At 48.0% G+C, this 14347-nt stretch overlaps 1 protein-coding gene across 2 annotated transcripts; it reads left to right on the top strand.

Moving 5' to 3' along the window:
- The first annotated feature begins 614 nt into the window (after nt 1–614).
- CLRN1 (clarin 1) lies at nt 615–10457 on the top strand. Of its 2 annotated transcripts, none has more exons than XM_074591884.1 (3): nt 615–867; nt 8329–8501; nt 9471–10457. In XM_074591884.1, exons 1-3 carry the CDS (start codon nt 615–617, stop codon nt 9813–9815), a joined length of 771 nt encoding a protein of 256 aa, XP_074447985.1. In that variant the 3' UTR covers nt 9816–10457. The 2 variants fall into 2 exon arrangements, with proteins under 2 accessions (XP_074447985.1, XP_074447986.1); XM_074591885.1 differs by having other exon boundaries at nt 8329–8508; nt 9550–10457.
- The last annotated feature ends 3890 nt before the right edge of the window (nt 10458–14347 follow it).

Genomic DNA, 14347 nt, shown 5'->3' with positions numbered 1-14347 from the left:
CATTGCACTAGGAACAACACACGAAAAAAAAACCCAACCCAAAATATAGACACACACACACACCCCCCAACAACAACAAAAAAAAAGGTGAGCAGCTCAGCATTGCTAGCTTTAGAGGAAAACCTGGAAAAATAGAACTCCCTGAAAACTTCCTTTTTGAAGAGCAGATAATTGGAGGCAGTAGCCAAGCCTGTCTCCGAAACCCCCCATTCACCCAGTCAGACGGGGGGCTGGGAAGAGCGGAGCACTCATCAAATTACAGAGAGGCTCCTTCTGTCATCTTAAACCCTTGTTATCAAGTGACACAGAGGATGCACTGAAACACTCTTCAAACTGCTCTATTTTCCAGCCTATTTGAACGCATCAGCGTGCGAGCTGGAGCTGTGCAGAAGGGGACGGGTAAGAAATAAACCTTTACAGCATCTTTCAGAGACAGTGTGCCTGGTGAAGGTTGCTGCTGCTGAAGGTCCCTTGGGAGAGGGCTCCCACCGCCAGCCGGGCTGGCTGGGCGCCCGAGGCTCTGCCTGGGCATCGCTGCTGCTCGCCCTGCTGATGAAGACCTTGTCGCTGCCTCGCTGAAAGCTGCGTCCCCTTAGAGGGCTTTGCGTGCCACCATGCCAGCTCAGCAGAAGAAAATTATCTTTTGCATCGCCGGGGTGCTGAGCTTTGCCTGTGCGCTGGGGACGGCGGCAGCCATCGGCACGCAGCTGTGGGTTAAGGGGACGATACTCTGCAAGACGGGAGCCCTGCTCGTCAACGCCACCGGCCAGGAGCTGGAGAAGTTTATTGGCAAAATCCAGTATGGGCTTTTCTACGGCGAGCGCGTGAGACAGTGCGGGCTCGGGGGGAGACCTTTCCAGTTTTCATGTGAGTAACAATGGCATTTGAATTATTTAGCACCGCACTGCTGACGGCGAGGGGAGCCGAGATATTGCTGCCCCAGCCTCCCCTTGTCACAGACAGAGCCTAACAAGCACGAAATATTCTAAAGCAAGTGCTCCCATTACGGTGTTCTGGTCTTCAGGTTCAAATGACTTTTCTTTTCAGGCTAACATTTTCAACAATCTATATTTCCATGATGCAGATACCTACATTTCAAAACATTTATACTATTTCTTAAAAAAACCAGAATATTTTTGTTTTTCAATTAATTTCTGTCATCTTCCTCTGTGTGTGTGCGCGACAATGTTATGTCCTCCGTTCCATCGTGAAAGAGTGAACTAAACTAGCAGAAATCTCATGAAAGGGCCGGGGCGTAGATACATTTGGCTGCTGTTGAGAAACAAAGCAGACAAAAAGTTAGCAACCTGCTGCATTAATGGGAAAAGCAGCTGGTTGATGGTAGCTGACGCTCAGTCAGTTGATCTACAAATGGAACTTGGTATCTGACATCCAGAATTTTATCAAAGGCTGTTAGCAATGGTTTTGCTTTACATGTAATATTCATAACCTATTTATCTTCAAGGATAAGAAGATCAATAAAATGATCAAGTGAACGCACAGTTTGTATATAGCAGCACATTAAACAGATAATAACAAACAGCCATTTGTTATATGTACAATATGCCACCCGAAGTTATTACAAAACACAGTTGAGAAGCATTCTGCTAAAACAGCACTGGGAAATTGCTTACACGAGTCATTTAAGGCAAGGCAAGGTTAGCAGATTAGGTATCAGAAATTATTTACTACATAACATATTTCCAAAGTGGTAGACCAAGTTCATTTAATATAATATTAATATTTGCCATCTCTAATTAAATTCCATCACTAGTCTATCTATATAGCTCGGTTGCTTTGTTTGCCGCCACAGCGTGCAGATATTCCACCCTGCCCATTATAGGCTGGGGTGAATTTCCAGAGGGGGCTACTAAATCCCAGGGAAGTCACTTGCTGCTGTAGGTGACATCGTTACGAGCCACAGCTGACAAAGGCGCTGGCGATCAGCAGGGCTGTGGCTGACCTTTGTCCGGGTTCATTACAGCGACGGAGCTGTGAAGCACAGAAAAACTCTGTAGAACGAGGGCAAGATGCAGCGGGACTAAACCCAGCCATGACAGACAGCCCCCACGCCAGAGACAGACCCTTCACTTCTGTTTCTAATCCTTTTCTTTTGACATATTTGTTACTTAGATACTTTTAAACTATTTCATTGGTGTCCCTTACGTTCAGGCTCCCACCCGTACATTTCATCTTGTTATGGCTGAAATATTTTAATATACTGCTAGTGTGATTGTAGCAATAGCTACAAAGGAATTTTAATTTTGTGGGCGGTGTGAATTAATATTACAGGTACAAGACAGAATACAAATACACAGCTTGTTTGTGATGATTTAATAATATCAATCATCACATATTTTTATGTGTCTCACAACGCTACACCTAGGTAAGCTCTGGGTCTATGCAAGTACTGCAGACCGTTTTCAACCAGAAGTACTCCAGGGTTAATGGAGTTTGCTCTCACTATGGCCATACACTTTCTACCCAGGTTCTCAAGAATCTCACATAACCAACCTTTCCTATCCAAATGTTTACCAAACTTTCCTTCATAAGTGTTATTTCAATGGAGCACATAAACACAATGTAACCAAAGAACACAAATAATACCATGTCAAGTTTTTATTTAGTCCCAGCTAGGCAACCCACTTCGGAGTGATCAAAAAAACAAAACCTGAGTGTTCGTATAGAACTGCAGAATCCTACTGCACGGGACAATATTAAAAATTAATCTTTTTAATATGAGTGCCTAAGGTACACATTCAAAAAACTCCAAGGCTTTCAGGAAGGAAGAAAACATTGAAAAAGTAATTCACTCAACATCAGTAAATATCACTGGTCTCATTTTCAGGCAAAGAAAATGAGCTTTGAAGCATGTGCTTCAATGCCTGTTCCCAGGACCTGAAATCTAGGCTGGATTTAATCTTATGCCTAAAACTCCTCAGGTCAGAAGGAATTGCTGACGTGCCCGGGATGGAGCAGCATCCCTCTTTTCCCTCTACCCGCTGTCCTGCCCTTCGGGCACCGGCTGCAGCCGAGCTCGCAGGGCTGACGCACGGGGTCAGAAACGCAACCCCAGAGCCTTCACCCACCCAACACCCAAGCCAAGCTGCCTATTAGAGCATTCTTTTACCTTTTACTCTCCTTTCATACAAGCCAAGCATTCATTGTGAAATACTTCACTAGGTCTCACTCGTAATATTGCACATCCACTGTAAGTCTTATTTACCTGCGCTGGCATCCATTATATGGCACTTTGAAAAGATAACACTACCAGGTGATCTTTGGCACTGCGTATACCTGAAGTGTAGCCCAGTCACAGTCTAAATAGCTTCCCAAGCCCAGTTGTACAGATCACGGCAATCCTCAGGGCAGGCTTTGCCTCCCTGAGCTCTCACTGACAGCTGCTGGTGGAAGCATTGATGTCCTCCGTAGAAATTGCTCTCAGATCATCTTTTATTTGAATTAAAAAGCAAACACAACACTTCCTTTAACAGGATTTATGTCTAGGAAAAATGGTTGGGTGGCTTCACAGAATGGTAGGGGTTGGAAGGGACCCCTGGAGATCATCTAGTCCAACCCCCCTGCCAGAGCAGGGTCACCCAGAGCAGGTGGCACAGGAACGCGTCCAGGCGGGTTTGGAATGTCTCCAGAGACGGAGACTCCACCACCTCCCTGGGCAGCCTGTGCCAGGGCTCTGCCACCCTCAAGGTAAAGAAGTTCCTTCTCATGTTTAGATGGAACTTCCTATGCTCAAGTTTGTGCCCATTACCTCTTGTCCTGTCGCTGGGCACCACTGAAAAGAGCCTGGCCCCATCCTCCTGACACCCACCCTTTAAGTATTTATAAGTGTTGATAAGGTCCCCCCCTCAGCCGTCTTTTTTCCAGACTGAAGAGACCCAAGTCCCTCAGCCTTTCTTCATAAGAGAGATGTTCCAGTCCCCTCATCATCTTTGTAACCCTCTGCTGTCCCCTCTCCAGCAGTTCCCTGTCCTTCTTGAACCGGGGAGCCCAGGACTGGACACAGTACTCCAGATGCAGCCTCACCAAGGCAGAATAGAGGGGGAGGCTTAGCAAAATATACCTCTACTGGAAGCGGTCACTTCATGAAGGGGCTGGTTCACGTTCTCTGGGGCTGCAGCAGACCCATCCCATCCGAGTCAGAGCGCTCGGGAATTCACTGGGAGCCTCCCGGGAAGCAGGATAACCATATAAAATATACACATCCATAGCCTAATGCACTGAAGTGCACTTTAGCACGTCTGAGAAGAAAAGGCATGGAAAATAGGCTAAATGATTTAGTTCTATGTTTGTTCCCATTAAGTGCTCCCCTCTGACCACTACCTCTCTTTTAATTGTAAAATGAATTTGCTCTGCCAGCAAACCCGGTTGGGCTGGGGAAAGCCTTCTGCCTCATTTGCTCTTGCTGATTCTCATCAGTTTCTGGGTCAGCAGTTCATTTTCTAAAGGTCGCCGGCATGCATACCTAACACACAATTTCATTCATTACAATGAAGGAATGTTTTCCTTTCAAGACAACATAGCTGCTGGAATTAATTTTTCCTGATATGTCACATATAAAATTTTAATGACATAAACCACTACTATAAATGCAGGCGCCAAGGGAAAGATTCAATACAATGCAGTAATATGTTTTCTTAAAACAAGCAATACAAAAATGTATTATTAAAGACACAGTTTCGTATGTTCTCCCAAAAGATCAGGTAGCGTTGCAAGAACTAACGCTATTCCTTGTTCAAGTTCCGCACGGGTAGGGACTCCTCAGCCTTTTCCCCAGCTAGCCTGAATGGTACAACAGCAAAATTGTACTTTATACCACACTAACAGCATGACTGCTTCTTATGCTGGTAAATACATGAAATATGTAATATGAAGTCCAATAAACACAAGGTCTAGTTTCCAAAACATGCTTTGTGTTTTACTAGGACGATAGAAGGAATTGAAGCATCAGTGGCACGACTGGACAAGAAGCAGCCATCAGCAGAAGTAACCTTTTATGCAGGCAAATTCTTCCTTTAGGTGAATAGGTACATTTTGCAAAGGGGTAGTTTTGCCGTGTGAGGCACTTGCCCAAGCCGAGACGGCGACCAGTTGTGTTCCTGGCCTGGACCTGGCCTCCCCGAGCCCCCTGCGCGCGGGCAGCACCGCGGAGGGTGGGCGCAGGGCTTCCTCCACGTGCCTGGTGAAGGTCCCAGGGCCATGGCCCCCTCTCTGCTCCCAGCCAGCCATCAACACCACGAAAGGCAATATTTATTTAACATAGCTTCAAGAATAGCTTGCAAACATTTGCTTCCTTAATTTCCCTTTCATTTTGTCGGGGAGATAAATTGACTTGACGCCACATTACCTGCTTCTCTGTGTTTACTGCATGGCAAGCTGCAGAACTGTTTGCTGATAAACACTTTACAAGGTAGAGTAATTTATGGAGGCTTTTTTACTCTCTGCACGTTACAGCTGCAGCGAGGCAGCGCCGAGGCGTTATTACCCCCGCTTTAATCATGCCCCTGTGGATCAGGAGCAGTTAAGTGTGTTTGATGATTCCTTCTAAAATACACGTTGTTGCCAAACAAACATGAATGATTAAGAATTATTCTCTCGTACCAAGTCTGATTGACTATCCCCTCGTGCCCTAGCTAAGCAGGATCACAGTTTGAAGTAGTAGCTAAAAGGCTGCATAAAAATATTTAAAATAAAGTATTCCTAAAGCCTTGCACATGCAGTCACAGTCACACCAGCCGTTCCAGGGCTGGAACTCAGCACAGCCTTCAGCCCGTCGGGCAGCGCTTCGTCAGGCAGCGGTCATTAACAACGTGCAAAAGTGGACATGCCATTCAGCTGCCGCTTCCCACCGTGGTGGTCCCGACCTGCTCCCTGGGCCCTGGGAGCGCCTGGCGCAAGCGATGGAATGGCAAAGGCAGCTGATGCGAAAGTTTCCAGCTTTTGGAAACCTAAACTTCTACAGCATCTGGTGAAAGCGTTCCATTAAGTGCGTAACACGGGCAGTACCGGCACTTCCCAAACAGCCGCCTCCTTACGCTCCACTCCCCGGAGCAAAGCTCTGCCGCAAACACCCGGCATTTCTCCCACCGGCAGGATGAGAGCAGCAGGGCACGGGGCAGCACCCGCCTGCCCAGCTGCACCCTCCTTTTGTGTCTTCTGTCTCATTTTAGCCTGGTACCACACTTTGTCGTTGTAAGATTTCTCTATTTCCTCTCATTGATTTATCATCTTCCCTTTTTGCCTTCGGGGTTCCAAACGGAAAACGTTCCACAAGTGTTTTTACTTGAGGAAATACAGGGGACAAAATTTTGATCGTACAAAATCTGCTTATTCTTTCAAAATCTCACTCAGAGAGTTTGTTGCAAATAACTCTGATGTAACTTTTATTAATTTCTCCCTCTTTAATAGCGTATTTCATTTTTAAAATAATTTAGGAGTTTAACGTATGTACAGAAATATATCCCTTTTCTATTTTTAAGGATTTTTATCAAAATACCAACTTTTTTTTCTGTTTTCTAGAAATAGAAAAATGCCAAAGGATAGGAGGTAAGAAACCCCCCATCCTTTTAGGGGTCTATATGTCTCCTTGGCAATTACTGTTAGTAGATTTTCACAGGGAGTCTCTGTACTATGAACAACTTCACATGTTATCTTCCCCAGATATCGTATGCTCCTGGAGCCCCGAACGTCTCCCAGCAACACGCCGTGCACAACACAATTAACCTGCCAGTATGTCAGCACCGCCGCTTCACTAAGGATTTCCTGCTCTTCGTAATAAAATACGGACCTTTTATAGATTTATTGCTTAAGGTTTTCAGAAAAAAAAAAACAAACAAAAAACACGCACATATTTTTAGCCAAAATTCTTTGGATAAAAACTTACCAAAACAGCACTGTGTATTCGTATAAATTGAAGCGGGGGAATCGCTGCTCTGAAATAGGGAATCAGCATCCCTGCCTGCAGCAGCTCCCTGCTTCCCCAGCAGACAAAGCGGCCAGATCTTAACATCTGTGCGCTGGGGACACATCAGACCTACATAAACCACACACGCTACTGCAAACCAAACAAGAGACCCCCGAGGGACCCCTGCCCCCACGGGGGCTGCCCGGCCTCCTCCCTGCCCACGCACCCACCCCAGGGAGGGGGAGCCAGGAGAAGCATCCCTTGGGAAGGGGAGGTCCCTCACCCTGTCCCGGGTACCACAAGACACGCAACACACGCGGTGTGAATTCTGACACAGAGTCTGGAACTTCTCATCCTCACCTCCCCCTCCCCGCACCTGCGTTTTGGAAGAAAAAATAAATACAAGGCTCTACTGACCAGAACAGTCCAGTCTGAGAAACGTGTTTTGTAGGAGTTGCTGACCACTCCGGGCAGGGTTGGGTGTTAAGAGCAACACAAATTAATTGCAACCAAGCCCAGAAGCTGATAAAGATCCAGGCAGGCAAATAAATCTCAATTCCATTCAGTGAATGTGCCAAGCAGGTATAATTTCATTTCCAATCTCGTGTCCCTCAGTGGGACCTCATGAGCACAAATGCAGAGAGTCTGTTTCTGGATTTACTGTCCCCCCCTCCAAAAGACATGAGTAGGTGGCCAAGCCTGAGGGATGCGAGATCAGACCCGTAACACAGGTGCTGTGAGCAGCCCTCCATGCCATCTGGCAGACCGGCGCAAGGTGGACCTGCCTCCCCAAACAGAGCTTCTGATTTTTTTCTAAGAATATGCTGTTCACGTTAAGGACCAGACACCACCTCGGTAGATGGTACGCATGTTACCCTCCACCTTGCACCTGCATCCTCTGTTTTTTGAGGAATGAATAACCCCCAAAACCTCGCACTGCCCTGAATAGCACCCGCAGGCGGAGAGGAGTTTGTTCCGCTTGACTACACACCGTGTGAGGGTGCAGCCGCCGAGGATGCTGATTCGGATCAGGTCCCCAGCATCTAAAGAGCCACAGGCAGGGTGCTGGGACCACGAGGGTGCTGTTCCACATCCCACACGGGGCACGGCCAGGGTGGGGGGAATAACACACATAGGGAAACATGCTCGGGAAGGGGAGGAGAGGCTTTCCCTGGAGCTGGTCTTTCTCTGCTGGCCAGACTACACTTCCAAGCATCACAAAATGCTTCTGCCTCCAAACATCCATGAAACCCTGTTTCTGGTTAATAACTTCATTTTCATCTTTGGTTGCATTTGTAAGAGCACAATTTAAAAGAATTATCACAAACCAGCAAAAAATCCCTGGCCTGACTTCTAAAACAACTTTCCTAACGTGTGTAACGATGTTTTGTCTGTTTTCTTTTTAGTTTTTCCGGATTTGCTCAAAATTATCCCTGCAAGTATCCATGTTAGTGTCATTCTCTTCTGTACAGTACTGATCGTCTTTGCTCTGGTGGGAGCAGGTTTCTTCATGTTCAATGCTTTTGGCAGTCCTTACGAAACCCTGCACGGCCCCGTCGGGTTGTACCTCTGGAGCTTCATCGCCTGTAAGTGCCACCCACCCTGGGGCTAACGCCTCTCCGGGTTCGCTACTTGCGGTGACCAATTTATCGGCATAGGAGACCGTATTAAGGACCATGTCTGCATTTGACTCTAAACCAGCAAAATAAAGCTAGGCGGAGAGGTCAACCTCAAAACGTGTTTTTTTCCATATTGGAGTTAAGAGATATACGTTGAAATCCTCCACAAGGGTGGGCAGTGGGGTGGGTACGGGCAGCTGCGACACCTCCAGCCTTTCTGTGTAAGCTGGCAGAAAAAAGGGGATGGTGCCCAGGAGTTCCAGGAACCTGGAGCTGGGGCCACACCCCAGAGGCACAGCACACAGTCAGAACCGGGAATCGCACCAGAGCGGGGATGGGGGGAGAAAACCCAACCAAAAAAAAAAAAAAAAAAAGTCAGGGATGCAACTGCCCATATTCACCATGATGGGAGGCTTCCAGCCACGCAAGCGAGATCACCACTTACACCAGCAAGACTTTCTCAAGGAAGGGAGGAATTGAGAAATGGAAAGGGAGAGACTGACAACAACTTGCTGTAAAAGTGGTCCCAGAAAAAACTCTGCCAACAGGGATAACGGACTATCCCTGTCCCTCTGCCACTTACAGAGAAGGTAAAGCCCATTCTCCGTGTCGCTGCTTTGGCTGACAATAAGATTTACCATTACTTTACAAGGTATTACGTATTACAATCATAATTTAATAAAGGACTTAAGTACATATTTATCTTTAAACATGCGGACAGTTCAGTTATGTTCAATGGGACAATGAGCAGCTTAAAGCTGAAAAAGAACACAGATAGTTTGCCGGATCAGGGCACTAAAGCAGCAGGGCTAAATATTATGGGTCCTAAGCCAAATTCAATTAAAAAAGCTTACCAATTTCAATAGCCGTTGGCTGGGAGTCTAAAAATAATCCCTGTCAAAGCTAAGTTATGGTGGCCATAACAACACTATCAATATGGCATTTGGTTGGGATGTACACGGCACGGGCTTGCTGCAGGGATGATGAGCATCTCCCCCTCCGTTTCAGGTTCCTGTGGCTGCCTCATCATGATTCTCTTCTCTTCAGAAGTGAAAATCCACCACCTTTCAGAGAAAATTGCTAATTTCAAAGAGGGAAGTTTTACATTCAAGACTCACAGTGAACACTTCGCAAATTCATTCTGGATCATCCTGGTTTGCTCCCTGGTGCACTTCCTGAACGCCTTGCTAATACGATTTGCTGGATTTGAATTTCCCTTTTCAAAATCAAAAGATTCTGGGCCAATCACTGGAGCTGCTGACCTGATGTATTAGAATTCCGTAATTTCAAGCAAAGAGGTCCATCACTACTGCATTCAGCTGCCACCAGGTGTACTAACTTGTAAATGATTAGCTCTAAAGAAGTTAAAAAAAGTGAAGATTTCAAATAAATGTCGATATGGCATATGCAGTAAACAAGAGAAGACATGCTATTTGGTAATGTCTAGATCAAAATACCCTCTGTTCCTTGGGGTAAGACTTTATAAAGACATTTGGTTTTTTTCCAGTAAGTTATTTGAAAAATAGCTAGTATGAAGAAAACTAGGAATATCAATAGCATTGAACTGGATCTGGGAAGTAAAATAAACGGATTGCAATAGAGGGACAGACTATCACCAGCACCTTTAGCCCTTGCGAAGGCAGCAGAGAACAAGGACACCCAGCAAACCTATACACATTAAACAAAAGAAAAAAAAAAAGTAGGAGCTTTGCCCGTAACACACGCCCGGCTCCATCTCAGAAGCACAATGCTCAGACGGAACACAACGCTATAGCAAGTGTTTGCAGGACAAAACCCAGACACCTGAACCCATCACTAACACTTTAACCTTGCATCACATGCACAGCAATGTCATCATTTCCGTCCATAAAGCTCTCTTTTGGGTTTTTTTTGGTTTTAACAAACCAAACTGTAACTCTTTGACCCTGAAGTCCCAACAGCCCTCATTTCCTCATGCTACCACTGTAGCTGGGGGCTTCGTGATCTCGGTTAAAAGGCTGCAGGCAGCAGAGCGGGATGGAGAGGAGATGCAACACGCTCCCTCCTGCTTGCCCGAGGGAGGCAGCCTGGCTCGGTGCTGCTGAACAGCCCCTCTGCGCCACACCAAGGCAAAGAGCATTTCCCAGAGCAAAGTGACAGGAGTGAGACCAGGCACCCTTCACGTGGCACTGCAGCCTCCCAACGCCTCACGGCCAGAAGCATGAAGAATCCTGCCCAGAAAAGAGCCCTGCAAACTCGCTCTCATCAAACAATACAAATAAACAAAGTCAAACCTTTGGCAAAGGGCAGCAATGGAGTAACACCACAAACAGGCTTGCAAGGCATAGAATCACAGAACCGTAGAATGGTTAGAGTTGGAAAGGACCTTAAAGGCCATACAGTTCCACCCCCCTGCCCTGGGCAGGGACACCTCCCACCAGACCAGGTTGCTCAAAGCCCCATCCAGCCTGGCCTTGAACACCTCCAGGGATGGGGCAGCCACAGCTTCTCTGGGCAACCTGGGCCAGCATCTCACCACCCTCACAGTCAAGAAATTCTTCCTCATATCTCATCTAAATCTCCCCTCTTTCAGTTTAAAACTGTTCCCCCTTGTCCTCTGGCTCCACTCCCTGATCCAGAGTCCCTCCCCAGCTTTCCTGTAGCCCCTTTAGGGACTGGAAGGGGCTTTAAGGTCTCCCCAGAGCCTTCTCTTCTCCAGGACGAACAACCCCAACTCTCTCAGCCTGTCCTCACAGCAGAGGGGCTCCAGCCTTAAACTTCAGCAAGTCAGTTAAAGCAACCAGACCACTCACCCCAGGTACAGCTGAGGCAGCCCAGCTATGGACAGATCGATCAGAAGAACATCATGCCACCAAACACGACCTCCATGGGATTACGTGTGTGCCTTGGAGATGAGGCGCTCCTCGCAGGCCATGGAAACGACATTCGGAGCAGAGAGGAGAGAAGGTGGGCAGGGGGACAGCCACTGCCCCAACCACCCGTTCATCTGCAGGGCTGCAGCCTCCTTCCACCCAGCTGTGGGCGAGGACCAATCCCACCAGCACCCATCCCCTCACCTGCTGTGGAAACCAAGCACAGGTGTCTCTTAGGACTCGCCTCTGAAGACTATTTGCTTCAAGATCTAGCAACTTGCGAGATGAGCTCACTGACTTTTATGCCATTTTTTTATAGTTTTACTACGAATGGCTAAACATTGCTGGGTTTTTTTCTAAAAGGTTTGTCAGCTCTACCCCAACTCCACAAACCCTTTCACAAAGCAGCTCTGCCTTCCCACGCTGCACCGCATCTCCCCAGGTTTTAGCGATGTGCAAGGGCTACTGCAAGTTGCCCCGACCCCTAATGTTTTTTCATCATTTTCTTCTTAATTAATATGCATATTCTTCTTAATGTTAATGTATCTTCTTGACGCGTAATTTGTATTACATCTCATGGTATTGTTTACTACACAGCAAATAATGAGGAGTAACGTTTCATCCTTTGTGTTCCTGATGTTCTGTGGAGCTGCTTTGCAGCTCTGTGGCAGCTCTGGCGACGGGCAGCACCCAGGGTGGGACACACAGACTGCTCCCGTGCCTGCGTCGCTCCGAGTGGTCCTTGCCAGTCCTGAAGAAGGAGCTGGCCCGTCTGTGTGAAATACGGAGCTGCACAGACCTGCCGCAGCACCGAGGGATAAACCCGTCCCCGTCCCTTCTCCTGGGCAGGAGAGAGCAGCCCCTGACTCGGGGTCCAGGAGTTGTCACGGGGGTCACCTCACAAAGAGCCCGGCACCCCCCACATCCCGCCCCACTCACCAGCATCAGGCCAGCTGTTATTTTCATTCATATCCAGTTCCTAAGGCAAATGTAACAAATTCTCACTAGCAAAATAAAATTGGGACAGTATTTGTGTCTTTGACCAGCTGAAAGTAACAGTCAGAGCACACATGGCCCGCTCAGCTGGCACTCCCGGAGCAGCCCCGGCCTGAACCCCGCGGCTCTCTTATAATCCATGAGCATCAGCTAAAGAATTTTGCCCCTTTTCATTTCTGGACTGGCATATTTCATGATTCAAAAAACAACAAAAGTTGTGTAGTGAGGAGAAATATATAAATATATTTGAAGGTTCTTAAAAAAAAATCATATTTTTTTTATCCCAATAAAAAGTTAGTAGGCATGTGTGTCTTTATGTGTGTGTGCACGCAGTGTGCATGCATATAAACACAAATATATATGCAATAAGTATATATACACAAAGGTGCGTACCAGGCTTAGACCACTGGCCCAGGATGCTGATGTAGGGGCGGGGGGAGGAGCACCGTGTTGCAGACGTGGAGCTCACCGTGCTCTCTGGACTCATCTTGCTGTGACCCACTGCTGTGACCCCCCGAGCAGTGATCTGGGAGGTCGTGCTGCTGGTTCCCACAGCAGCCCCTTCTAAAGCATACCCGCCTTAACGGGTTTTCTCGGCAAAGTGACTACCCCAAGCAGAGATCATTTATCACTTGGAAACAGCGCGAACAACAGACTTACTTGACCCCCCTGCAATGGCACAAGCCATATGCCCACGCTGAAATCTGCAAAGGTAGTTCCATAAGGCGCAGCCGAGAAATGGCAGACCTCAGCAGGGCCCCGCGCTGTGGAGCGGTTCGGGCATCAGCACGGCAGGAGCAATGCTAACGAGGCCAGATGCCCTAGAGCCCGGCCTGGAGAGCCATGGGCCGAGGGACGCCTGGCACGGGAGGGATGCTCAGCCCCAGCTGCGGCTGTAGAAATGCCAGAGTCGCTGCCCCAGCGAGGAGCCTTTCCTCTCTGAGTTACTGCAGAGCTGAGACTGTGCTAGGGAAGAAGTTAATTAAGCTTCACAGCTTCCCCTCCGACACCTCAAAGCCCTTACCTACACCATGGAGAAATCGGGAGAGGTCTGCACCAAAGCCCTGTTGACGCGAGAGGGGGTTTCTCCCCTTGGGCAAATATTCACTTGTCTGTCCAGGGAAAGGGCTTGGACATCTGGAGACAGAAGCTGCCGTGGAAATGCAAAGTTTCGTTGACTTCTTAACTGCATTATTTTTGCCACCAGTCGTTGTTCCTGTCAGAGGCCAAGGTGTGGGTCCATGTCCCCTCCAACCTGGCGGTGGCACACAGACCTGGGTGTCTCTCAGCTGCCATCGCCCCAGGGTTGGACTTCATCCTCTCCCCGGGGTGCACCAGGCAAGCATGCAATGGGCCCAGCCTGGATGAAGGTGGGAAAGTGGCCAAGGGGAACCAGCCCCTCGGCAGGGATGGGATGGGACGGGGTGGTGCAGATGCTGCAGGCAGCCAAGGGACGGGGTGTCCTGTGCCACGTCCTCGCACCGGTTTCCCAGACCAACTGCCGAACCAGGCAGGTCCTGGGCTGTTCACTGTCCTGGTGCCTGAATTTGTCATCACCACCAGCACCAAAAGTTACATGGACTTGATGGCCAAAAACATATTTCAGTCTGGCGTTCTGTGGGAAGACAGCGTGTTAAGCACATTATTGACAGGCTGATGCCATTCCTGATGGAAAACATGAGAGCGGGGTACAGGACACTATTCCCCAGCACAGCAACTGCTCTGATGTTTCACCTGATGTCTCCAAAAGGGCACAGCCCGCTGGGAAGTGGTCTGCACGGGGGGAGAGCCAGGTAATGATGCTTCCACCTATTTGTCAGGAGCAGGTGCCTGGTGCCAGCGATGGCGAGTTCTGGAGAGCCAGGTTGATTCTCTTCTGCCATAAAACACCCAAATTTGGTTGAAGTCTCCAAATCTGTAAAGGCAGCTTGTCCCACACCCTGATTTCTAACTCCTGA

The sequence above is a fragment of the Larus michahellis genome, chromosome 6 (assembly GCF_964199755.1).
Source record: "Larus michahellis chromosome 6, bLarMic1.1, whole genome shotgun sequence".
NCBI lineage: Eukaryota > Metazoa > Chordata > Aves > Charadriiformes > Laridae > Larus > Larus michahellis.
Note: the sequence above shows the minus strand (reverse complement) of the source record. Positions and strands in the feature narration are given on the sequence as shown.

Bases quoted from the DNA above. Each gene is read 5' to 3' on its own strand.
- CLRN1 (XM_074591884.1), top strand. From the start codon at position 615: ATGCCAGCTCAGCAGAAGAAAATTATCTTTTGCATCGCCGGGGTGCTG. The intron at 868-8,328 runs GTGAGTAACAAT...TTTTCTTTTTAG, and splicing joins GAGACCTTTCCAGTTTTCAT to TTTTTCCGGATTTGCTCAAA. The intron at 8,502-9,470 runs ATCGCCTGTAAG...CCATAACAACAC, and splicing joins GGTTGTACCTCTGGAGCTTC to TATCAATATGGCATTTGGTT.